The sequence below is a fragment of the Mytilus californianus genome, unplaced genomic scaffold (assembly GCF_021869535.1).
Source record: "Mytilus californianus isolate M0D057914Y unplaced genomic scaffold, xbMytCali1.0.p SCAF_5, whole genome shotgun sequence".
In the NCBI taxonomy this organism is placed as follows: Eukaryota; Metazoa; Mollusca; class Bivalvia; order Mytilida; family Mytilidae; genus Mytilus; species Mytilus californianus.
In genome coordinates this window covers 99,299,377-99,327,024 of record NW_026262701.1, presented here as the reverse complement: position 1 = coordinate 99,327,024, position 27,648 = coordinate 99,299,377, and the positions used below count along the sequence as shown (strand labels likewise).

Sequence of the window (27,648 nt, the reverse complement as noted above, 5' to 3'; positions counted from 1 at the left end):
GCAATTGTAAACAAAAATTGAAAAACAGATTATTGTAAATACTACACTATATATGAGAATTGTGAAAAGTTGCAGGGTTATAAAAAGACCAATACCGGATCTGGACCTGTGTCACTGCATGCAATTGGTTTTCTTTGTACAATGAGTGATGTAAAATTTCAAACTATCAGCAAACAGGAAGTGGCTGCATGGCAGATGTAGAAATAGCTTACTCACTACAACTCAACATAATCAAGCTCAAGACCAAATATAAAATTATTCTCTTCCAAAGAAGACAAGAAAAGATTACTGAAAATTTTCTGTGCACAATGGGTGTTGTAAATTTTCAAACTATCTGCAAACAGGAAGTAGCTGTGCAGCAGATCTAAAACGCTACAACTCAACATTATCAAGTTGCAGACCAAATCTAAAATCTAAAATCATACCCTTTCAAAGAAGCCAAGAAAATTTTGATCAAACTTTTCTACCCAAGATATTTCTGACGGACAGAATGAAAGAGCTTTCGCCGTTGGAGATGCAAGTAAAAATGACACCGCCTTACCTGTTGTTTCTCATTACTGGCAACATTTCCCAGTCCACGGATACACAACATCCTAACCATATGTGAGGAATCTACAAGTCTTCCCAGTAAACTGTTCATCACCATTTCTATCATATCGTCATTACCAGCACATTTCAGATTTATCAACTAAAAGTAAATTACTTGCAATTTTTAATTATAACCTATATAGCTTTTAAAGGGTTTGATATGATAATTCAATGGACTGAAGCAGTTTAAAAATGAAAATAAAAAAAGTCTAAAGAGGGGAAAATGTATGTGTAAATACCAATCATCCCATATATATGTCAAACTTTGATCATTTTGAATATGAATACCGTACATAAAAAAGTGAAAATTGTGAAAACAAACTGAAAGGCGGTATCCGGTCGTTCCGTCCCCAAACCGATCCGGCCCCAAGTCGATCCGGCCCAAAGTCGATCCGTCCCAAGTCGATCCGGCCCACGTCGATCCGGCCCAAAGTCGATCCGGCCCAATAATAAAATATGAATAAACTATATTGACTTTGGAGGATTTTTAACAGTATAAATTGATTTTGCAAAAAGTATCGATGATGGATGACAACAGGTAAGTGAAGTATTGGTGTACCAGTCAAAGAATTATTTTAAATCGATACAAAACTGAGTCTGATTGTGTCTGTTTGTATAGCAGCTTCAACATATTAATATGAAGTTATTTTTCATGATAACTTTGAATGTCATGGCGATTTTATTTTTATTTAATTCAAACACAGAATAGCTTAATAAATATTTACAGTCCAATGGAACCTATAAAATTTAACTCATCATATAATGACAATTTGAGAAGTTTTAAGAACTTAAAACAAAAACAAAGTTTGTATGTATCAGCTTGGGGATCGGCTTGTACCGTTGTGTATGTAACTATTTGTTATTACACAGGATGAAAGACTTGTTAAGATCACAGTCAATTGAAAGAAAATGCTAATTACTGCTGATTAATGTTGATGTCTGTTGATTGTACTAAATTCTGTTATATACGTTTTTATTATAATTATACCCAATAATCATGGCTTGAAAACTTGTAATGAAAACATAATCAACCTACTTGTTTTATACTCATCTTAAGAAAATATTTGTCAAAAGCCATTTTTTTTACCGTACACCTTTTACATTATAATAAAATTCATAAACATTTATGAATTACAATTAATATATATCTTTATTTTTATTCCTTATAAATATATTTTTTTATTGGGGCCGGATCGACTTTAAATATGGGCCGGATCGACGTAGGGCCGGATCGACGTGGGACGGATCGACTTGGGCCGGATCGACGTGGGGCCGGATCGACATGAAACCCTGAAAGGCATGGGGTAAGGGTTAAGGGAGGGGGGTGGTTGAAGGTATATCTTGAACTTGCTATAAGATATGAGCACTGCTAGTTCATTGATGAAGACTTTGTGGAAATAGCCCAGATAGTATATTGATTATTTTCTATGTATTTCAACAGACTATTTTGGCATGTGTTCTTTCATTTACAATATTTTCAATTACCTCTGAAAAGAAAGCAGCAACTGTAACTCTCTGAGGGTCATACAAACTTGACAAGCTTGAAGCAATAGATGTAACTATCTTTGATATGTATGGTCCTCCTACTGCACTTTCTACTAAATATCTGAAGAAAAAAATATATTTTAAAAAAAACCAGTCTAACACTATGGATTATTAGTACACAAATATTTTAACTTAAAGTTAAACTTGTAATATCCCATGTAATATTTGCACAGTGTAAAGTTTAACTTGTAATATCCCATATAATATTTGCACAGTGTAATACACATAATGTGGTACTGTGGATTCATTTATTTTCGTGTGTACCAATTTTCGTGGATTAAGGATAAAAAGAATTTCCTGAATATTGGATTTCATAGTTTTACAAAAGTCTGCATACAAGTGTATAAAAAATTTGTACTTTATTGAACACTTAAATTCGTGGTTCACCTATACCCATGAAATCCATGAAATCCATGAAACTTGATATCCCGATAATAATAATGAATCTACACTCTACAGTAACTATATGTATGAGTATGGAGTTTATCAAACCTGTATTACTTGTTTGTACTATATCATTTTAACTTCCTAGCACTATCTAGATTTTGCTGCATATTACTAACATAAACAGGGTAAAAGGTAGTTTTAGGAAATGAGTGCTCAATGAATCTCATTAGTCGCATACGATAATTTAAAAGAGCTGTACAAAAAGTTTTATTTGATGTTGTGTTTTCAGAGGGCTTTAAATAAATAAATAAAGCATAAAATCTCATTCAATTAACAGTAGCATTTAAAAGTATTATAAAAGTATAAGAGTAACATCTGTGTACTATATTCAATATATGACAAAAAACATTCTTTTGGATATGAAAATATGAAAATTCTCCTTTGTAAAAACTAGGCTGTATAAAACAACCCAATATCTGTAACAATTCTTTTATGGAATCATTATGTACCTGCACAATATGGTGACACTTTCAGGATACCTTTCTTCATCTTCAAACATTTCCCAACAATCTTCTTTGTCCAGTCCCTCTATAATGTCGTCAGACTTTGACCTCTGTAGAAATGACCGAAATGCCTCTACAGCTGCCCTACATATTAAAATCGTACACACTATTGTAATTTAAGATCTAAATGTGAAAAACGTGACCAGCTGAAAATTCCATTGAATTGAATTTCAGCATGTCCAGTTCTGTACAATGGTTCTTGTTGCAATAAAATATCTGTTCATCAAAATCTTTAAGATGTATCAAATTATGCATCCATTGACTTAAGAAACAAAATACAGTTACTTATGGTTTGTTGTACATTTATAACGGCAAATTGTCTTTGAGAGAAGCATGGGGCACAAGATTTTTCAAAATTTCTGAATCTTGCATTGAAATTGAAAATAAATCACAGGAAATATATTTCTATTTTAATTTGATAAATGTGCAATAATGATCTTTTTGTTAAAAAAACACATTGTGAGGTCATTCATTTGTATTGGTCTTAAAATATCAAATGAAAGGCTATGGATGACAAAATTTGAAGAACTACTAGGAAATAACCAATATATCAAAGGAACAGCTTTTTACTTGATGTTCTTCATCTTGCCCTAGTTGTTGGTTAAGGATTTTAGGAATAGGATCATTTTACTTATAAGCAATGAATTTGTTTACAGACCAAAATTACAACATATGACTTACAGCCAAAGAACAGGAAGATTTGACTTATAGAAAAGGGTAAGGGACATTTAACTTACAAGGCTATACATTTGACTTACAGTATAGGAAGCAGACTTTTCAACAAAAAACCTAAACCTACAGGCTTTGAACAAGAATATGTTAACTTACATAGGAATAAAAACATGTGACTTACTGACTAGGCACAGTAACATCTACACTTTAGTAAAAGAAATATTTAACTTATAGATGAGGAACATTAATACTGTAAATTCAGAAATTATTGCGTGCATTTATTATTGCGATTTTGTCATTTTAGACTTAATTGCGATTTTAATTTTTACGATTTTGAGAAAAATCATGTTTAATTCATATAAAATATTTCAAAATGCGAGTTTAAATTATTGCGTTTACAACTCTGTCGCATTTTTCGCAATAATTAAAACCTCGCAATAATTTCTGAATTTACAGTATTTGACTTACAGACTAGGAATTGGAACTTTAGATGATGGAGGTGGAACAGATTTCTTTTTTTCTTTGGGTTTAGTTTCTTTTTCCTCCTAAAAACAGAAATCAGACAATAATAAAAAGGATTAAAATAGGCAAACATAAGATCCAAAACATTTTGGATTTAATTGTTCATAACAAAAGTTCATCAAGAATAATGCTTTATCATTATTTCATAGAAATTTCAGTCAAACACTGTAAGTAAATAAGTAGATTGATATTGACTTGTGAACATGTTTGTATTATATATCAAACAGATAAACACATTTTTACTATTTGACTTTTGGTGTTGAACATGAAGTAATTAATATTACATGCACAATCAGTAACTAAAGCCTACAAATTTTCAGAGCTTAACATATGAAATGAAAGCTTGCCTATCATTGAGGAATGTATAAATATAGTTTTCTTGGTGTTTTTTCTTATAACTGAGCTGTTTGGTTCCTGCCTCAATGAAAGTTATCCAATATATCCTGTTATATTTTTGCTTGCATGTTCAAATCTAGTATATGCTCAAGAATCTGAATTTGTTTGTATACCAATTATAAATAAAGTAATGTCTTTGTTTATACTACCGTTGTTTTCATTGTTTTCATTGCACCTTTTAAAAGAAACATTTCTCAAAGTCATTAAAATTGCAAAAAATAAACCGTATTTAAAATTTTAAAAACATAACCGACTAGAAGTTGCACATGTTGTCATGCTGAGCATTAACCCAATCGTAATTCAAAGTACCAAACAACAGGAAGTAGGTGATTGCAAGAAAAGTGTGACAGAAATATATGTTGGAAGAAAGGACAAAGGGATAACAAGGTGAATGCAATATATTACCCCATTCCTAGAGTAGGTGTATGAAAAAGCTGATGATCCGACTTACCACAACAGGTTTTGGAGGCTTACAGTTGATAGAGGAACCAATTCTTATAAGAAGAGAAGAAAAAAATCTGTGATAATTCTTCTTAATCACCTCTTCAGATTCTTCAACATCAAATATAATTTTTAAAGCACAAGTAACCTGCAAAAGAAAAAAATAAGATGTCACATCTTCAACATCAAGTTTAACATTTAAAGCATAAGATACATGTACCTGCAATAGGTAAAAAAAAACCAGTTGTATTTATGTGTCACATCTACTATCAAACACCATACCTAAGTTTCATTGAAATCCATTGAGACATTTTAGAGGAAATTCAATATAATATCAAAATTTTTAGCATATTTTTAACTTTTAACATTAATTACAGTTTACAGTACCATAATAACACTGTAGATACTGAATGCTATGTTACATGGCAAGACATTTTTTTTTTTTACATCTGATGTGGATTTAATTCATATAAGCAATTATAGGTCAATTAACATAAAAAAAATAATTTTGTTTGGTAATGATAACAACAGAAAAACTTACAGCTAATGGTTGTTGTGTAGCAATTTTTGTAGTTCTGTCTCCATCTTGTTTTTCTTCATATGGTAATTGTCTCTGAAGCATGTCCAACATCTGATCAGTGAAACCAGATGTTAACATGGGATCCTGAGATAGAATCTGCCATATTGCTACTATATTGCTGAAATTGAAATTACATGTTTACAGTTGTTGTATACTGTGGAATCATTAATTAATTACTGTAAATTTCCATTTTTCTAGAGAAGCTGCTGTTTTGTAGATATTTAACTTGATGATTTTGATTGTTTTCCTTCAAAATTACAGAAAATTTGCATTCAACTCATAAATTCAATCAGGGACTCTTTTTACAGCTTTTCTATAAAAGCATGCAAAGCAAACCTTTGATCAACTTGCTTGCTATGTTTGTTTGGATGTTTGTAAACAACAGGTAGGTAGTCTATTTCAGTCTGTTTACTATATACTGGAATTTGATTGGCCAATAAACATTAACTTCATTTAAATGTTAAGTTTCACATTGTATCAATTTGTATTGTCCAATCAAATACCAGTATATATTAAACAGACTGAAACTCCGCCTACCCTTTTGTTTACAAACATCCAAGCAAACATAGCAAGCAAGTCGATCAAAGGTTTGCTTTGCATGCTTTTATAGAAAAGCTGTAAAATAATCAACAATCATGTCTGTCTTGCAGGTTTCATATGAGGCTTAAATTAAAATATTGTTTGTTTGCAGTTTACCGACCGACCCTCGAAAATCCGCCCGACTGTGAAAATTTTATTGCTTTTAATTTGAAGAAATTATTTTTATTTTTCTATTGACGCAATCAGGAACTTCTAGTCGTTTCCGGAATTGATTTAAAGTCTGGGTCGATTACACGTTTCAAGTTCGGTTTTTCTTACCTTCTTGTCAAGCGTACATGGGACTGTTTAATAATAAAGCACATGGAGATTGTTTACAGGTATCGATGAAGACATGGAGGAGTACTTTGCGCTGTCGTTTTCTGTCAATTTTAAAACAAATAACAACCAAAAAAGTTTAATAGTAAACTGTTTATACAGATTCAGACAGATATCATTGACGATTTGAGAACGCATGATGCAGCGGATATTCATAAAACCGACACGATAACCGTTTCAATCTCAAACAGATCGGGTACAGAATCTCTTGAGCCTGACTTTATGGAACCAATATCAGTGGTTAAACAATTTGACAGCAGCCTGAAGTATGCCATAGTTTCTATAAAACGTTGTGAAGACAACAAGGATGAAACCACTTCTCCATGACTTCATGGATACCTGTAAACACGCCAGGAAGGGCGCATTTGAAATTTATAATCGATAGACAATGCCAAATCTATAAGAAGCCACAGAAACTACACAAAGATGTAAAGAAAATGAATGGTTGGCTTGTAAAAATAAATATACTTTCTCTATGTTAAATCTATCTTCTATTGCAATGAGTATGCTCCTTTAGGATAAGGGGAGCTACCCCACTCATTGCAATTCTTCTCCCTCTTACAATATTAAATATACCCAAACAGTGTGGCTTGTGTGAATTGAATTAAAACATGTCCTTAGGAGCTATGCTGCCATTTTTTTATGCAGTCAAAACATTTCAGTACAGACCATTTACTTTTAAAGGGGTGCTATTGATTTCACCCTGAAGTCTTAAGATTTTTTTTTGGTTTTAATTAAATCCTGATCACATCAACATATCTTTCAAAATATAACCTTATTACATATAATTAAATATTGTTAGATTTATGAAAACAGTCAGATGTCAAATATATTTTTTCAAGTTTTTTTTTTTTTTTCAATTGAGAAAGATTCAATGGTTAATTTTTTTTATTGATAACACTCTTACATTGTCTTATGAATCTTTGATAACTACATTTTCCTAATGAAAATACTCTACTCATGAAAACTTTCTAGTAAAGAAGCATATGTCAGTAAACAATTTCTTTAAAACAATTCTAGTCATTCCTTGTTTATAAGATCTTATAAGTGTTCCAGTACTAGTATTTAATAATGTCATAAATTGGATAATCACACCATGTTATAGTTTCAATTTTGGTTGAAAAGTTTTTATCTGAAAATGCCTTTTCATTTCATGTTGGTTTTCAGTGTTTGTTGTTTTAAAAAAAATTTCTTCACAAGAAACTTGGTTTGTGTAACTGCTTGTTTAAACTTCATTTTGGCTGATAAAATAAAATATTTTTCCTACCTACCGACCCTTCAGTCTAAAGGTACAGTCGGAAAACTGCAAACAAACATATTTTTAAGGTTGGCCTGACCTTAAGCATATTTCAGGTGCATTGGTCAATTTTAAGTTTCATGATTTTGTCCGTTTATAAGTGAGATGATGTGCTCTAGAGATTAGCCTCTTACCTATCATAAGGCAATGGATAACTCAGTAAAGCCTTTAATACATTAGTGAGATGATGTGACGACAATGTTCTAACAGATCTTAATGTACCAGTTCTGGTCTGATCAAACTCAATCTGACCTAACTTATCATGAAGATAACCAATTATACTGGAGACCTGCAATGAAAAAAGTTCAGTTAAATATTTAAGGAGTTAATATTAAATTAGCAAACTTTGTAACTAGTAGTACTCTACAAAGACATAAATCTGCAGAAACTTCTAACAACTTTGTAATTTCTTTATGAAATTTTGACAATTTTCCCAAGAAATAAAGCTGCAAAATTGATGATTTATTAATTTCACTAGTTACTTAAAGCTAATTGATAAAAGAACTATTAAAAACCCCCCTCAGATTTGTAGTTGTTCATAGTTCTGGTATATATCTTAAGCTGAAAATGTAAGAAGATTATGCAGAAGGTTTCAAAGACTAGATTTGTCAAACAAGGGTAAAAATTGCTAACTGCTGATTTAACAAGTCAATTCCTGTTTACTCTGAATATTAAAAAGTGTTGCTTCTAGGCACTTTTATATGAAAACGGGACAAAATCAATTACTAGTGAAACTGTCTTTTTTAAAGTGGCTCTGGTATAAAATTGCATACCCACTGCACAAAATGTCACACATGGGAGTACCATATAGATAAAAATATATTGGGTCTTGTAAAAATATATTAATTTTAAAATGATAGTTTCAATCGATTAAAATGTTGGATCATTTGCCTTTTTGTCGTTAAACTATGAAGTTTGTCATTTTTATTTCCAATTTTTTGACACACAACAATTACAGTAGTGTGCGGTAATTCCGCCCGTCCGGTAAACCTGTCCACTCCCATTTACTTCCGTAATTGACACTTCCGTGAATATTTCGTCTGCTATTTTATTCATAGGAAATGTTCTTATCATCACTGCATGTCAAATTTTAAAGAAAAATCCTTTATTACGAAAATATCTAGTGATATATATAATACTGTTCCTAAAGCTAACGATAATCATATTATTGCTTACAAAACTTATTTCTGACTTGAAATAAAATTTTTTTGGGATTATCTGGAATCCCTTTATAAGTGGTCTATTAATAGATCACTTTTTCCTTTCATAAATATGTGATAACCTGACCCTGCATACATATTTATGATTTGTCAGTGAATCGATTTATAGTAAACTTGATACAATTTGTATATAATTAAGCAGAAATACATATGATCAAAGCCTTATGTAGGTGCATTTACCGGACTTCATCCTATGATGACGAGAAGTGAGCTTTTATCAAAGATGGAAAATTGGGAAAATTTAATATATACTATTAGGTTGATTGGTATATGATGTATAACAGGTATTGATAGCCATGCATATTTATCTGTGGCTCCAAATTACTTATTTTTAAGAACCAAATTATTTTTTCTTTTCCTAAAAAAAATCAAATATTTGTGTTTAAAGTTAAATATATTTGTTATGGATGACCTATATTTTCATTTGGATTATTTTACTACGCTTTCTTATAAATGCTGTTCTGACAGCTGATTTTGATCTTAGATGAATAGTGACCCCTTAAAGTTTTTCACCTTACTCCAAAATTCAAAAAATGCCAAAATTAGATTTTTCTACTTTAAGTTCTAATACTCTCAAGCCATCGTAACTGATAAAAAAATTAAGGACTTGTGATACTTGTTTACAAAAAAGGTTATATACCAATGAATTTCAACAAATACTTATTTCAGCAGAAGTGTAAATGTTCGACAGTAGTTTCCTTTTCAAGTCTGCCCATTCCTTATTGTTTACTGCACAAAAATAGTACATGTATTCTCTTTGTGACCTAACCTTAACTAAAATCCACCCATATTACAAGGCCACATATCCTCAAATATAAAGATTTTCTATATGAGGATGTCAACTACATATATAAAGGTAAATTTGTAACTTTTTTGGAGACATTGTGTCAAGCTTTTTTATTGCTGTATTAATGAAATATTACATACCTGTTTTGATACTTCACTGCCTCTGGCTTTAAGAATGCCATTTAATACAACACATGCCCCAGATGAACTGTGTGACTGTGGATCCAATAACCCTTCTTGCAACACATCTAAAAATTCTATCAGTTGACCACTTGGTAACTTTTTAGCAATTACCTAAAAATAAATAAAACAGGAATGCATGCATTGTCTTGCTAAGCATACCCTCAGTCTAAATTCAAAGTACAGTCGAACCTCGTTACGTCAAAGTCGAAGGGACCAGATCAAAGTATTCGACTCATCCGAGGTTCGACTCATCCGAGGTCGAGTGTGTCGTAGAAATACGGTATGAGATTTGCGTAAACTAGATACTTTGAACAGTGTGCCTTTTTCGATATGACACACTTTATAATTGTGTATGCAATCGCCATCGTTGGTCCTTCATAATAATCAAACACACAAGAACAGATACAAATCATGCCCAAATAAAATCAATAGTCTACACAAATATTTATAAAGGTCAGTCACTATAAATTATGAAATCATTTGCGGAACGAAATAAGTTCTGAACGGTTTCTGATGAGGGTGTCTGCTGTACATTAAATTATCATGAATTAATCATAATTGTCTTAAACCTTTATTTATTGTAATTAATGAGTTTTATTTCTAACGATTGATTTAATCTCGGCTATTGTCATTTAAATTCGTTTCGTTTTTATCTCATGTAAAATATGTTCAACACACTAAAGTTCCGCTTGAACAATCAACAAAGGTGTTAATTACCGGCAACCATAAAAACATGTCAATTTAACTGTTATACAAACAAGCATGTTTACTTAGCTTTAATCTCTTTTGAAAATGATTAGGTTACATAAGAAATACATCCGATTTGAGTTTTTATCATTAGGTCTGTATCTTTCGAAAATTCTTACTTTCGAACTTCGAGACATCGGGGTCAATTTACATTAATCTTATATTGAAGGGACTATAAAATTTACTCGACATAACCGAGTATTCGAATCAACCGAGTTCGACTCATCAAAGGTTATTATGCATTGATCAAACGGGAATGTTACCGGGACCAAGAAATTACTTCGACTCATCCGAGTTTTCGACACAACCGAGTTCGACACAACGAGGTTCGACTGTATCTGAAAACAAGAAGTAATTTTCCCACAAATCCAAAAAGTAATCATACCTTATAACTCATCATTGTCAAGTTGCTGACCAAATATGAAGTTATTCTGTTGCATAGTTCATGAGAAAAGTGTGACGAAAATATTTGTTGGATGAACAGATGGACAGACAAGGTGATTGCAACATAGCCCCACTTTTAGAGTAGAGGTATGATAACTGTAAACTACTGCACACATTTGAATCATACTTGCTCTGGTGATTCCACAATTGTTAAATGAAATATGGAATGGGTTTTCAGCATGTATATATACAAAAAAATCTCAATTGTACCTTCGCATTATTGACTAATGAAGTCCCTAGTCTGGATATGTTTTCAAGCTATAACCAGGATGAAAGAATTGTCTTTCATAGAGTTGGACAATTATCAAAATCATTGTAATAAATTACTTTGCTCTTCATGGGCCCTTAAATTGGAATAAAAAATTCTTCATGGGCCCTTAAATTGGAATAAAAAATTCTTCATGGGCCCTTAAATTGGAAAAAAAATTATTCTAACTTCTCTTATATATAAAAGACCAAAGGACAATGATGTGAAAGCGACAGGTCACTGTTTAACACTCAACAAGGTGTATATTTTTAAAAATATGAAGAAAATAATAATGTAATGCCTTGAAAAAGCCATAGCGTTGAAAATTTGTGTAGTATTAAGGTTTATCTTAAACTTGTTGGTGAAGACTATATATTCATTGTTGAAATGTTTGGCAACCATCATGATGAGGAGCAGCAATAAAACCCTGTTATTTTCATATTCTAGTATAGAGATTTTTCAGTGTTTCATGGGTATGGTATATCATATAATTCCATGTAAAATTCCTTCTTCTTAAAGGGAAAATTCACGATTTTTTACTTATCATCTTAATATTTTTGGATTTGTGCTTTTTTATACATAATGAACATAATATTAGTTTTTCATTTTTTTGTGAAGTTTCCCTTTAAGTTATTCCATAAATTATAATGCTTTACCTTGGCAAGGTCATTTATAACACTGAATAAAACATTTGGATCATCTTTCTCTAGCCTTTCTTTAAGTGTACACAGAGCATCAATCATCTGATCTGGCTGGTCCATTGAATTGCCTACAAAATATTAAAATATCAATATACAAATCATAATATTTTAAATATCTCCCATCCCATCCAATCCTTCATACTTAAAAAAATTAAATAAATTCTAATTCCTGAAATTTTATGTCTACAGCTTTTTTATTTCAATTTTTGATTTATAAGTATGGAGTACAACTGATTTTCCAACTGATTGTTACAGTTTGTTAATATGTTGTGCTTTTACACCACTTTACCAGGTTAGGGGAGGGTTGAGCACGCACAAACTCATTTAACCATATTATATATGTGCCTGTCCCAAGACAGGAGCCTGTAATTCATTAGTTGCTGTCTGTCATATTTGTTTTTAGATTTTTGTCATAAATTAGGTTGTTGGTTTTTTGGCTTGAATTGTTTCACATTTTGTAATGTAGCTGACTATATGTAAGGGTTTTGCTCATTGTTGAAGGCTATAGGGTAAAGTTGATTAAATCTACGTCATTTGGACTCTGGTGGATGGTTGTCCCATCAAGGAGTTCTAAATTTGTTTCTTTAATCTATTCTTAGCAAATGATTTTTGTGATGACAACAACAATAATATTATAATAATGTTACATATCATAACAGAGATTATCAAGTATGATATATTGTTTTGTTTACCTGCTATTTTTGAAGCAATTCTAAGTGTACACTGAACACAGTCCATAGCCATCTGTCTAACTTTTATATTAGGATCTGTACATCTAGGCACTAACTTGGCAAGGATGACACATTCAGTAGGAAAATCTGTTATATTCTGAAATCAATTTTATCTATTTCATGTTTGATAGGCTAAATTAATTTGATTTTCCATTCATTATTCTTTCAATGCCACGTGACAGTAATTCAGAATTTTTTGCCATGTTTTTATATATGCATATAATGGGAATGGGTGAGTATTGCAATAATAAGAACTTGCGTTCTGATATCTGATATAAATATCTGTATAACACTTTTCCTGAAATCGCAATAATTAATCTCGCATTTTTTTTTCAGACTTCAAAAATCGCAATAATTTCTGAATTTACAGTATATAATGGCAAGGAGTTTAGTTGCAGTCAACAGTCAATGCCAGTATACATATATATATTTATATATAGCACAGTATAACATTGTAGGATACAGGTGTAAACCTGTCCAGTCCTTCCCTAAATCCACAGTAACTTTTGTGATCGTGGGGGGAATACTTTATACTTTTTTTCAAATTCAGGTATTAGGTTGGAAATTAAGCAGAAAATTGATTCAATAAATCAATATCAAGTTTTTACCTTCCAAATTGGTACAACATTGTGACAGTCACATCTAAAAAATCAGATCTACTTACATTTGAACTTGGTTCCATATTTTCTAACAAAAAGGTTTCAACAATTAGAAGTGTTGTTAAACTCCTTTCTCGCTCATACTCTTCAAGAGAAAGAAACCATTTACTCAGTTGCTGAAAATGAAAATACAAAAATAAATCCTACAAAAATCATGCTTTAGTTAATTAGAAAATCAATAAATACAATGAAAAATAAAAAAAAAAATGTTTAACATTCTTTTTTTGTCTGAATTAACTTTAAAATCATTAGAAATAATATGCTGTTCAGTTCAAAGGATAAATTTGACAATTTTGTTCAAAGGGCAAATAAGCTTAGCAAATAAAATCTACAATACATATGCATTTCTTCGGTGTATAAGTGTGTGTTTGTGATTTTGTCATACATCAAACTGAAAATAAATTTTGAAATGAATTGACAGAAAAGAAAGAGATGATAAAACTACATGTATTTCAAATTTGGTCCCATCAGGCTTAGTAATCTCTTACCTTGAATATAGTATTTAGTCCATTAGGAGTGAGATCTTTGAGGAGTATTTCTTTAAGTAAGTCATGTAAAGCATCAAACGTTGCTGACATCAGCACTTCAGCTTCCAATGTCTTGTCATAAGATTCTTCTTTTGCCTTCTTTGATACTGGAAGACCACCAGGTGGCAGTGGATATATACAGTCTATACTGGTTTTCACAAGATCAAGTTCTTCTGCCTCGGATAAACGGGGATCCAGTTTACTAATGAGTTAAGAATTTTTTCATGTATAAGTAATTTGTGAATTTTTATGATTGAAAGATTTCCGGCTTTTATGCATGACTTTGAGTCAATTAAAGAATTTGTTTTAAATGAGTGACTCCAAAATTATTCCATCTTTATTTTTCAATAATTATATGTGGACCTTAACAGTGGATGCTTCCGGACAATTTGCAATAGTTCCATAGTTACAGTCATTAAGAGTAATTCTTAACTGGGACTATTTTAGAGCCTATATTAATTGCAATAATATATTTTATATATAACGTAGTGGGGGCCATAAAGGTTAGACAGTTGGGACATCCAAAAGATTTAAAGAGGCAAACAAATAAAACTACATGTATTTCACCAACATTTGGACCAGCAGACTTAATGATTGCATAAATGGGTGTAATATTCCGATGTCCCTTTACTACCAATTGCAATCTTGTTTGCTGGGCAAGATTTTAAGACAATTTTTAAAGAATTCTTGCTGCATAAAATTTTCATGTCCTCAATATGGAAAAGCCTTGATTTAAATTGAAGTTATTTTTTTTACCAGAGATTATATGAACAATATAAACTTTTTCTGAAAATTTTTAATTCATTTAAATTTCAAGTCTAAAATGTTCAAAAATTATCTGAGAAATTGTACTGAGCTTTAGACAGATCCAATTATTCTTTTATTTGTCAATTTAATTTATCCAATGCAGATGTAATTTTTTAATCTTGGCAAAAGGTTTAAATTTTCAGTTTATACAAATTATTAAACAGTATTAGAAAAGGTATTGCTTGTAGTCTTTTTAAAAGGTTTTTAAACAGTCTTTACATCCTTATTCAGTATCTATCATAACAGATGTCAAATTACTGTAGCATTTCTCTTGATCAAAATATATTTGTTTTTAGGCTTATGATAAGACAACCAACAGAAATATCTATTCATATAAGGATACACTAATGTTGAACAAGCATTCATTGCTAAAGCTCTCGTTTCATTGGTTAATGATGTTGTACTCTCCATCTGCATATAACTCTACAACATTCAAGCATTGAATAATCATTGGAAGTCATATAATCTGCCTGTTGTCAAATATTTTTTAAGTTTGTTATTATTTTCCACATATTGAGGATTCAATTATTTTCATGAGAACCAATTTTCGTTGTCTATAAAAAGTACTATATTTGTTTGTTTCTTGTACATTATAAAATAATGTCTGTAAAAAATGCCTTCATTTTGTCTGTAATATAAACAATATGAAATTTTGTCTTGTATATATCAAAAGTAATTTTCTCTCAATAGTTCTTTAAAATTACAACTCATATCTTATTTTTACATTGCCATAATTATTCCAAGACTACCTATAAAACTATTATGATCATTCTGTCTTTGTATATGATGTAAAAAGGTCAATAACTTTTCAGTAATTTCCAGTTTCCTAATACAATGTTTATTAATAAAAATGTGCGACAATGGTAAAGACAATTGAGCTTTATATCACCCAAACATACGTGGAAACATGTACAGACATGTATTAACTGTGCTGTGGTGGGAAACATGGTATTGAAAGGGTAAATTGAAAATTTGACAATAATTAGAAAAACAAAATGGTTTGATGCAAATGTTTTATAATATGATAAATGAAAGTCTGCTTTATCAATTACATAGCTATTCAAACGTATAAATTTTTTCTTTACTAGTATCATACAAAAATACTGTGTAATAAAATGCCTGTGTCCAAAGAAATCATTCTTGCCTGCTTATTTGTCATTGATTTCCCTTAACACACAGTTCTTAAACAAAAACAAATCTTGAAAAAAATCTTTTTTCCAGAGAAGCAGAAAGTTGGTCATGTCAAGTTTTGTTTGTTTCTTAAAGGAAAGGATTTTTACTGAATAACAGTACCAAAGGATGTTAATGAAATGATAGTACATGTATTTTATTTTTTAGTAATTTAGTTATTTAATTTCAAAAGAATAATTGAAGTGTGAATTTCAAAAATGTCACAAATAAATGTACAGTTAATAATATTAGTTCTAAACAACTAAAACATAAGAATTCGGACATAGTAAAAAAAATCACAAAGCGAATGATGGCCACGGAATTTAATGTTAATCGGATCTTGTATTTATAGAACCAATTCTGACAGTAACATATGATGGATAGAATGTTAACGTGTGTAAGATAGATACACACTGTTAAACTATGAATACAAGAAAAATCTATGGGGAATGTCCTCTAGTATATATTATGCTTAGTTTATTTTACTATAAATATATATATGTTTTTAAATTTTGCAAAAATTAAAAAAAAACTAGGAACCCATTTATCTTATTTTAGACATACAATGGCAAAAATATAATTTTGGGATATGAAAGACAAGCTTAAGTTATACAATAGATTCACAGATTTATTTGCAAATGAAAAATTCTTGATTTATCCAGGGGAGATAACTTATTATTCATTTCAAGGATTAGAATAATAAATTGTATTTTGGCTTAATGTAATAACTTAATGTATTTTTACACTTACAGAAAGAGGCTAAATAAAGTATTAAACCAAAATGAGAAATTGCAGTACATTTTATAGATTTATTTTTTTTATTATTAAACGAAATTACAATACAGTTTATAGAGTTGTATTCATTATCAAATGAGAGATTACAATATAGTTTATAGTATTGTTTTTACAATTAAATGAGAAATTAAAAAACAGTTTATAGAATTGTATGTATTATTAAAAGAGAAATTACAATATAGTTTATAGTATTGTTTCTATTATTAAATGAGAAATTACAATACAGTTTATAGAATTTTTTTTATTATTAAATGAGAAATAACAATACAGTTTGTAGAATTATATTTATTAATCAAGATTGGTTTAGTCAATAAAGCCAGGATTGGTATATTTCTTAGACAAAGGTTTGTGATAATGGTTTGATAATGTGCATTTCATTGTTTCAGAATCTAAAGAATTCTGGGTAATTTTTTATAAGTGAACACCAAAATATTGTGATTGGCTAATAACATCCTAAACAATGGATATCCAACAAATGACATATCATTATTTTCATTTCCCAAATTACCCATAATCCTTTAGATTCTGAAACAGTGAATGAGGAAAACAGATCCAGTATATACCTGCAGATGAGTAATAAACTCGCCACGGTTACTAAAATTATATGTTGTTTTAAGATGATCTGGGTGTAACGCATCACCAATCAAGTCGAGCGTGCGAATTAGGTTTTGTTTAACTGATGTATCCTGACAAACCAAATTAAAATAAATACATAAAGAAAATACAACATGCAATTGATGGTTTTCCATGAAAATGGAGAAAAGAAAAGATTTTCTCAAGAACGAATCTTTTGTCTGAATTTTCAATATTCATTAACTTTACATTAAAATCCAATGTGTACTGTCTTATAAATGAAATTTAAAAAAAAGTTAAAATTTGAATAAACCAGTTTGGTTAATATATTAAAAATTAAAAAACACAAATTGAAAATTACTTATATCATTCAGTCTAAAATCTACATAAATCTATCTTAAAAAGAATTGAAAAACACACAGAAAACAAAAAAAAACCTCTTCTTTCTCCATTTTACAAAAGATTACCATAAAAACAAAAACAATTCAAAATTACCTTAACTGAAGATATGAATTTTTGCTTTGGTATGAAAGAATGAGATTTCTTCATTATCTTAGGATCAAAAGCTTTTCCAATTAATTCGATTGTCCTGATTAAACATCTTCTAAGATCTAGATTGTGGGCCTCCTGTAAGTAAATACTAGTCAACAAATTTCATTTCAATGTAATATCCAGTTTTTTCTGTTTAATCCAATTTAATATATCCACTTTAAAAATCTATTGTACCAAAAATAAACATTTTTTTTTTCCAAATGTGTATACCCTTCATCTGTATCACTGTGGCAAGCTCGCTTCTATTTGTCAAGCAATACTTGAGTTGTCAATTTAGTCAGTGTTTTTTACCTAACTATCACGATAAGGTTTCAACACATTGCATACATGCCTACTTTTCAAAATCTCCATGGGCGATTTTAAGAGCAAGATTGATTGATTAATTGATTGTTTGTTGCTTAACGTCCAGTGGCAAATATTTCATGCATATTCAGGACGAGAACAAGTTAACAATAAATACAATAGGTAGGTTCTGTAATAGATTAAGGGATTAAGGTCGGAGAAATTTAGACTGCCACGGGAAATGAGGGTATATTGGATAGGGACAGAAATTTAGCCTTGCAACAGGTCACCTACGGACCCCTCAAAGAGTTGTTGCAAGGGTTCTTAACGTGCAAAGAGCGTGGCACTCTCTTTACACGAGGCATCGGATTTAACGTCCCCATTCTGACCGGACATGGCTGCAAATTTGTACATCCCGCACAGTCAAACGGACGCCCCACTTAGGCACAGGTTTTACTGCCGGTTGGAGGAAGACCAATGGTGACCATACTTCTATTCCCCAGTCACCCTTGGGGGTTTAAGAGCAAGAAGACCTTATGCCTCTGTTGTATTGTCATAAGTGTTTTAATCTACTCTTATATTGTTTGAATGAGTATGTATGTGCTTAAATCCTTTTCTTTTTTATCTCATTTAAATACCTGTTTTGAGATATTTAGTTATATAATAAAGAATTTTCAAAATTCAGGTCAACACCTTTCATGGGGGAAATCCCCAATAAATCGTGAAGGTTGGCAGGTCTGACATTGAAACACTATGAGTAAACACCCAGTTCAATAATTATGGTTGTAGTCTATGTGTTGCCTTCAAACTTCTTTCTTACATTAATAAACTATACCACAATGCATCATATCAGTATAACAAAAAGGTCTCATCATTACATTTACCAGTATTGTTATACTTTTCCAAAAAAAATGTACTTTAAGTATCTTACAACTTCTACAGAATTACAATTTAATCAAAATGTGTGATTACAATGACACCAAAAAATAATTACCTTAACATTAGCAAAGTAAGGCTGGATACTTCTAAGGATTGTAGCTTCCATTCTGGACACAATGAGAGATACTGGAGAAAACAATGCTACAAACCCATAACACAACATCAGGGTTGCTTTTGTCCTTTCGATATCTACTTCCGACTTCTCACCCTATAAATAGAAACCATTTTATCAGCTTTATTTTTACAAAGAAAATAACATGTTATAAGTTTGGTGCATCTGAAGCGCTTTTTTTGGATTAACCTTTATCAGGAAGCCTCAAAAACACAAAACTTTGAAGTCCAAGGATGTATATCTACTTGAATACAAGAGAAGCTAAGGTCAACTTTGTCTAAGGGAGTTGGAACCTTAGTTTCTTAATAATTTCCAAATTTACCAACTTGAAAGCACTGACTACCATTATCTAGGATCATAGTTAATACTCTTTTAGTCCTCAACAGCCTTCCTTCGAGTATTTGAAATTTCTAAACAAAAAATATTTAACCAGGCTACCAAGTTATGACTACTGTACTTATAATTGATTCATTGGCAATCATACCACATTGCCTTATTGTAACAGCAGTCCCAATCTTATAAAGACACCACTCACCAAGTGAAAATCTTTGCCATTTTAGATGTTTTAGAATAGTTACACATTTTATTTTCATTCAACAGTTTTTATAGAAAGCACACTGGGTTTGCCCCAACAAATAAACCTATGGAGAGATTGAGTGGAGTGAAGTTTCATAAAAGAGTTGGCAAAAATATACATTATAAAAGAACTGTACAAAAAAAGTATTTGAAACAAGTATCAACCAAAAGGTCAGTGTGAGTATGAGAAGAATCTTACATTATACTGTGAATTTATTTATTTTCATGGGTACTAATTTTCATGGATTGAGGAAAAATTGTATTTTCATGGATATTTGACTTTTTGGTTTTGCCAAGGTCTATACATGCGTACAGAAAATTTGTACTTTGTTGAACCTTTAATTTTGTGGTTCATGAATGAAATCCCCTAAAATTGGTATCCCATGAATAATAATTTAATTTTGGATGTAACGTGTTTTCTGATTGGCTGACAGTGTTTTATTTATCAGGTCATGGATATAATTTTGTCATGTGACCGTGACGTCATCAAGGTTTTTTCATGATTTACTCTGATTTAAAATGGAATTTAGAATTAAATTATAAGGAATGACTGTAATATTTTTTCTGTCTATTCGAAATAACATCAAAAATGTGGTGCACACTATGCGGGTTATTCAGTGTGCACCACATTTTGGATGTTATTTCTTCATAGACAGAAAAAATATTACAGTCATTCCTTAAATAATGTATCAACAATATTGTAGCTTCTAGACAGTCAACAAGAGATGACAAGTTTTATAGCAATTTCATAAAATTAAACAGAAAAAAATCAAAGAGATCTATATAGTAGGACGAAATTCCTCCTTATAGATATTCAATGGTTTTTCAAACAAGAGGGTGTTTTCAGCTACAATCCCATCGAAGGGTTACATCCTCAAGTTTGAAAGGTCATTGATAATCTGTTTATGGCTGTTTTCCCAAGCAACATCAATGACAAAAGTTCATGACGTCGAACATTCTCTTGCTACTCAATTGAAAGAAATCAATATCACTCGAGTAGTGCGAGATGAAAAATTATCATATGGAAAGATCAAAGGAAATTTAAGAAAAAAGTAATAATAAATGTTATCAAACTGGTCACTGAGAGAACAAGTAGTAAAAACCATAAACTGTGCCATAAAGATCAGTACAAAAGAAGTACTTATAAATCAGATAAGCTTATATTTACTGCAAATTTGTGGCTGTCAGTTTTATAAAATTTCATATCATCAACATGCATGAAACATAATGTTATACGTCAGACAGGAGCATGAAGAAAAGATGGTCATTATTACATTAATAATATTTTTTTCTATATCAAGTGCGCTTAGATTTATATCTGAAGCAGATTTACTAACCTTGTTTGCAGCAAACCCTATCTATTTCAAAACACATTTTTTTGTTAGTGTGTTAACTATTTTTTATTGTTTTTCCAATCAAAATATTCTTTATAAGTGACCTGTTTTAAACTTTGCATGATTAATTGTAAACATCGCTAAGTCTGAGAAATAATTTTGTAAGTCTAATGAGACTAGCTAATAGCATTATGGAAAACTCATCACAAATAGGCTTATAATTCAATATGTCAGATAAGGCTCATCAGCGGCACTCAAACCACAGTTTGAAGGCCAAAATCAATAACAACGATGAAGAGCATTTAAAACCAAAATTTCCAAAAAGTTGTGCAAAATCTGGCTAAAGCCATTTATGCCTGGAAAACCATAAAATCCAAATATTTGGAATTTAAGGATAAATTCAAATTAACCATATGGCTCACCTTCCCCAATTTAAATCCCTTCCAATTTGTGCTCTTCTGCATTTATATGTTTTACGAAAGTTTTCTTGTTAGGAATTCAACCATGTATTGTACCGGTAAATAAGGTTGAAACACTGATATATAATTTGTAAAATCAAATCTCAATATTTTATTGGACCAGACTAAAACTATGCTCTTGGCATAGTCTGCAGATACGAATTTTAATTGTAAGGTTTGATCAATTTTAGAATGCAAACAAATCAATTTTTAATGAACTTGCTATTGTGAAACAGCTCTAATTTAACATATTGAAAAAAAAAATTATACATGTACCTTCATAAAACTAAACAATCCTGAGGATTTTTGCTGAAGTTCTGTTTTGGCAACAGATTCTAATTTGGATAGTACAGCATCTAAATGTGAAGCCGCACAGAAACCCATGGCTATAGCACATCCCTGTAAATATAAATTGTATTTTATAATGGTTACATCCCAGTAAATACACAATATATATTACAGACTATACATTTTTTAATAGCAAAAGGCACTGTCCTGTCAATAACAGAAATCAAAGATATACCCAATAAGAAATCCAAAGCATAACTTACAGGTTACCCCCCAAAAAAGGGAACACTTCATATTTTTCAGGAAATTATGAAACTCATCCTTTAAAGAAAAAAAAACACAGAAAAGAGTCAAAATCAATCTTCTTTTATTTTGTGATAACAAATCCAATGATAAATTAAAAAAAATTCCAAAGTTGTTCCACAGAAGGATAAAAACAGTCCTAAACTAAGTTAACTGATGCAAACAGTTTAGCAACATTTTTCAATAAAATTAATCTTTAAAAATTGAATGGACCTACCTCCCTCTCTGTCTGATCTGTATGTTTCACTGAACCAAATATTAAATCTAAATGTTTTCCTACAAAATCTTTCTTTGTTGATTTTCTTGTAATCACACCAAGACATTTATACATGAAGTTCTGGAATATAAAAAAAACATGTCAACATCATAATCTGAGTAATTAAAAAGTATCATAAATTAAAAACAATATATGATACTGATTTTGTGTCCACAACAAGATCCTTTAGGCATTATCTTCCATTAATAGGTATGCTCAAGATCAAAGTTTAGAAAGGAAAAAAATTCCATGCTTAAGAGCATAAATATCAAATGGGTCTAAAAGCCAAATCATATCATTTATAAATGAAAATTCATGGACAAACTGTAATAGACAAACTGTAACATTTAAAGCATGCTAGCACCAAAGCACTGGCTAATGAGGTAGAGGAACCAAAATTTCATACTCATCTTATCTTTTATCAGACAACTACGTGTATTATACAGAGATTCAGCTACATGTACATTGTGTTATTACATTTTGGATGCTGTCATCTGTACCTGTACTCAATACATATTTTTTTCAGTTTTTATATCCAACCTTTTCTTCCAAACAATTGTTACACTTTTCTTCAGAATAGTTATTATAAACAGGTCTCTAACCTTGTTTTCTTACTTCACATGAAAATATGAACTTTTTCTTCTGGAAATTTATTATACCCACAGTTGTTTTGTCACCTTCAATTTTTTGTAATATATTACATGTAAAACTTCTTTTTTTCAATAAAATATTGTTTTGTAATTTCTTGTTGGATTTCATTCAACTTGGTACCAATAGAAACAGAAAAATCACAGGTTAATTTGTTTATTTGGCTAATTTTTTTTGTTATGAAGCATTCTCATATTCCAATGATATAAAATAAATGTGTAATTGTATGAAATATCTAGCAAATAAAATGCTGGGGTGCAGCTTGATACGACCGCAGAGGTTGAACCCTGAACAGTTGGGGCAAGTATGGACACAACATTCAAGCTTGATACAGCACTGAATTTTGATTGTAATTAAATATTTGACACAGCATAGGTTTCTCACACAGAATGAAAGTGGTCTAAGAACTTAAAAAATTTTTAATTTACCTATTCAAACCATATCATTATTATTTGCTTTTATATATAAATCAGAAAAAACCAATTTAAAATGGAAAATTTTAAAGAAAAAAAAGGAAAAAAAAATTCCCCCCCCCCGATTTTTTTAACCCCCTTATGATTAATCACCCCCAAACTCAATCCCAGCCTTCCCTTTGTGGTATGGTACCTTGCAGTACAATTTCAGAGAGATCCATACACTTGAACACAAGTTATTGTCTGGAAACTAGAAAAATGCTTGTTTTTTGGCCCCAAATTCCAAAACGTTTAGGGCAATTACCCCCAAACTCAAACCCAGCTTTCCCTTTGTGATATGGAACCTTGCAGTACAATTTCATAAAGATCCATACACTTACACACAAGTTATTGTCCTGAAACTAGAAAAATGCTTGTTTTTTTGCCCTTTTATGGCCCCTAATTACTAAAATTTTGAGGGAATTACCCCCAAAATCAATCCCAGCCTTCCCTTTGTGGTATGGTACCTTGCAGTACAATTTCAGAGAGATCCATACACTTGAACACAAGTTATTGTCTGGAAACTAGAAAAATGCTTATTTTTGGCCTCTCTTTGGCCCCTTATTCCTAAACTTTTTGGGCAATTAAACCCAAACTCAATTCCAGTTTCCCTTTGTGATATGGAACCTTGTAGTACAATTTCATAAAGATCCATACACTTACACACAAGTTATTGTCATGAAACTAGAAAAATGCTTGTTTTTTGCCCCTTTTTGGCCCCTAATTCCTAAAATTTTGAGGCAATTACCCCCAAAATCAATCCCAGCATTCCCTTTGTGATATGGAACCTTGTGATACAATGTCAGAGAGATCCATAGACTTACACACAAGTTATTGTCATGAAACTAGAAAAATGCTTGTTTTTTGCCCCTTTTTTGCCCCTAATTCCTAAAATTTGGAGGCAATTACCCCCAAAACCAATCCCAGCATTCCCTTTGTGATATGGAACCTTGTGGTACAATGTCAGAGAGATCCATACACTTACACACTACTTATGTCTGGAAGTTACAAAAATGCTTATTTTTAGCCACTTTTGGCTCCTAATTCCTTAACTGTTGGTACCATAACCCCCAAAATCGATCCCAACCTTCCTTTTGTGGTATTGAACCTTATGGTAAAATTTCATTGAGATCCATTCACTTAAACTAAAGTTAGAGTGCGAAAACTAATGTGTCTTCGGACGACGATGACGACGCCAACGTCATACCAATATACGACCACAAAATTTTTTTTGCGGTCGTATAAAAACTGTAGGTGATTCATACGTGATTGCATAACACTGTAGGTATGAAACTTTTCCTTTTTATTGAACATAAGAATATAAACTTATTTAAAAACTTATTCTCTTTATAATAATTATTACACATGGGTATCTTTTTTTGCCTATCTTTTATTCAATTTAAGAAAGATTAAAAATGAACCTTAAAGTGAATATTTTCCTCAGAATAATTATCATGAATTTGAAAATGAAAACCTTTTCTTTAAGACAATTATTACACATAGATATCTAATATTCTGTATTTAACCTTTGTTAGGCTATTATTACACATAGATATCTAATATTCTGTATCTAACCTTTTTAAGGCTATCATTACACATGGATCTCTAATATTCTGTATCTAACCTTTTCTTTCCTAATACATGTAGATTTAGACTTAATAACAATGCGAGCAAACTTTTATACAATCAAAGCAAGCAAGCCAACCAAAGTCTTAATCTACATGCATTAGGAAATTAGCTCTAACACAATTTTTACACATAGATATCTAATATTCTGTATCTAACCCTTTCTTTAAGACAATTATTACACACAGATATCTAATATTCTGTATCTAACCTTTTCTTGGAACAATATTTATATATAAGTATCTTACCTTTTCTTCAGGATAATTTTTATACATAGGTGAGTATCTTACCTTTTCTTCAGGATAATTATTATGCATAGGTATCTTACCTTTTCTTCAGGATAATTATTATACATAGGTAAGTATCTTACCTTTTCTTCAGGATAATTATTATACATAGGAATCTGTTGTCCAAACACTTCTCCAAGTTCTGCTATCCATTCTTCGTTGTCTACTACATCTAAACTTTTACTTAATAACTAAAAAATACAGCACAATAATTTTGTCATGATAACCTGTTCACTAAAATATACATGCTAGGTGAATTTAAACAAAGGACCTAACTCAAATCAACCATAAAATGTATTCCAACATACCAAATTACTCATTGCAAAACTTTCTGTAATGAAAGATAAATTGGTTTTATAGCAAAAGGTTTATCTAAAATTCTTCTGCTAAACAAAAAGCACATGAATTTAATTTTTCAAGCATGATTCTGGCTGATCATATCTTTTTTTGTTCATTGTTTTGTACATAAATGAAGCCATTAGTTTTCTCACTTGAATTGTTTTACGTTTGTCATTTAGGGGTCTTTAATAGCTGACTATGCAGTATGGGTTTTGCTCATCGTTGAAAACCGTACGGTGACCAATAGTTGTTAACTTCTATGTCATTTGGTCACATTGGTAATCATACCACATCTTTTTATTTTTTTATTTTTAAACTATATGTATTGTAATAACGGAGGGAAAATTATTATTATATGCATGAAAATAATACCAGTAAGTATAATGATGTACTAATAAAGATCTTTTATAATAGTCAAGTTTCTTAGCCATATTGTGACCTTGACCTTAAAATTTTTACCTTGGCACCAAAAAAGGAATTAAGCTCTCTCCAAGACACAAATTACCTCTGAACTTGAAATTAAATAGGGTTCAAGTTGCTCTATTGTAGAGTTTAATATTTGATGACTGGATTCAAGACTCAAGTTTTATACAAGTTACAGCTTCCTAAGTCATGTTGTGACCTGGAGCTTTGTCCTCTGATTAAAGGATGAATATAAAGTGGACAAAATTTGCTGAAGATTGGATGGAAGACTAACAATGTTAAGGACCAATGGACATACAGATGAGCAACAAACAGATCCAAGAAGAGCAAACACATTACCATGTCTCCTTACAACTTCTATGAGATATCTACTGGTCATTATAACTATTGAATGACATTTTACCAATGCTAATTTTTCATACCTTAAGAGACAAATCCTCCCAATTCTTCTGATTCCAACTATCTTCTTTACTGGCATCTATAAAATATACCATAGAGTTCAGTATCACAAGTATTGAAGAAATATTGTGGTGCATCCATTTATTTATAATTGTGTAGACACAAAAATACAAATTTTTACTATTCCATGATTTGATTGGCCAAATAGGGTAATTATTTTTCAACATTTGGTTATTAAAAAGCTATTTATTTTATGGTCCAACAAACTATTAAAGAAACTCAACTTAATCAAATTTTGCGCTCACTGAAGAATCTAATCTGATGGTGCAATTAGTGGTAAAATAAGTATGTCTACGCTCCACCGGCTTTAGTAAACAATGACCTTAAAAACATGGAAGTTCTTAGTTTTTCTTTCTATTCACCACTTTTATATGTATATGGTTTTTTCCAACAGCACAGAGATAATTTTTTTGATTTTTTTTTGTAAAGTATGTATATTTTATACTTAAACTTGAGCATTTCCAACCCCGATTTTTAAGGATGGTATGAACCTAGCAGGTTCAGGGGTCATTACTCAAAACAAGTTCTACTGTATCATGTACTGTAAACAATACTCAAATATCTCACCTTCCAAATACTGGATAAGTTTAGGTATAACTGTGTCCCATAGCTCTACAAGATTTTCATTTAAATTAGGAACCAGTCCCTGCATTAATGTGAGTACATGTATCCCTCTGTTTCGACCATTCTGTGGTCGTCCGGCTAGAACCATCAGTCTAGCTATCAAAGCTTCTGGTTTGGGAATATTGGCTGAAAATTATACATTTAATGTAATATATTTTCCATATTTATATAAGGCTGACACTTATTGCTTTTAG

The 27,648-nt window shown here is 30.8% G+C and overlaps 1 protein-coding gene across 4 annotated transcripts in view; it reads right to left on the bottom strand.

The window, feature by feature from the left end:
- The window catches only part of LOC127700386 (maestro heat-like repeat-containing protein family member 1), a 52,046-nt gene that overhangs the window by 6,856 nt on the left and 17,542 nt on the right, over positions 1-27,648 (bottom strand). Inside the window, exons 15-35 of one of the 4 annotated variants that reach the window (XM_052203829.1) lie at positions 27,398-27,580; positions 26,794-26,849; positions 25,693-25,800; positions 22,558-22,677; positions 22,026-22,148; positions 21,295-21,315; positions 19,325-19,477; positions 17,992-18,123; positions 15,302-15,381; positions 14,113-14,353; positions 13,630-13,740; positions 12,927-13,062; positions 12,190-12,302; positions 10,054-10,206; positions 8,041-8,195; positions 5,656-5,812; positions 5,125-5,262; positions 4,224-4,300; positions 3,030-3,167; positions 2,074-2,194; positions 542-688 (exon numbers count right to left, since the gene is read on the bottom strand). In XM_052203829.1, coding sequence (XP_052059789.1) covers positions 542-688; positions 2,074-2,194; positions 3,030-3,167; positions 4,224-4,300; positions 5,125-5,262; positions 5,656-5,812; positions 8,041-8,195; positions 10,054-10,206; positions 12,190-12,302; positions 12,927-13,062; positions 13,630-13,740; positions 14,113-14,353; positions 15,302-15,381; positions 17,992-18,123; positions 19,325-19,477; positions 21,295-21,315; positions 22,026-22,148; positions 22,558-22,677; positions 25,693-25,800; positions 26,794-26,849; positions 27,398-27,580 — 2,663 coding nt within the window. Of the gene's footprint in view, positions 1-541; positions 689-2,073; positions 2,195-3,029; positions 3,168-4,223; positions 4,301-5,124; positions 5,263-5,655; positions 5,813-8,040; positions 8,196-10,053; positions 10,207-12,189; positions 12,303-12,926; positions 13,063-13,629; positions 13,741-14,112; positions 14,354-15,301; positions 15,382-17,486; positions 17,610-17,991; positions 18,124-19,324; positions 19,478-21,294; positions 21,316-22,025; positions 22,149-22,557; positions 22,678-25,692; positions 25,801-26,793; positions 26,850-27,397; positions 27,581-27,648 lie in introns of all 4 variants that reach the window. The other 3 variants (XM_052203830.1, XM_052203831.1, XM_052203832.1) reach the window with 3 other exon arrangements.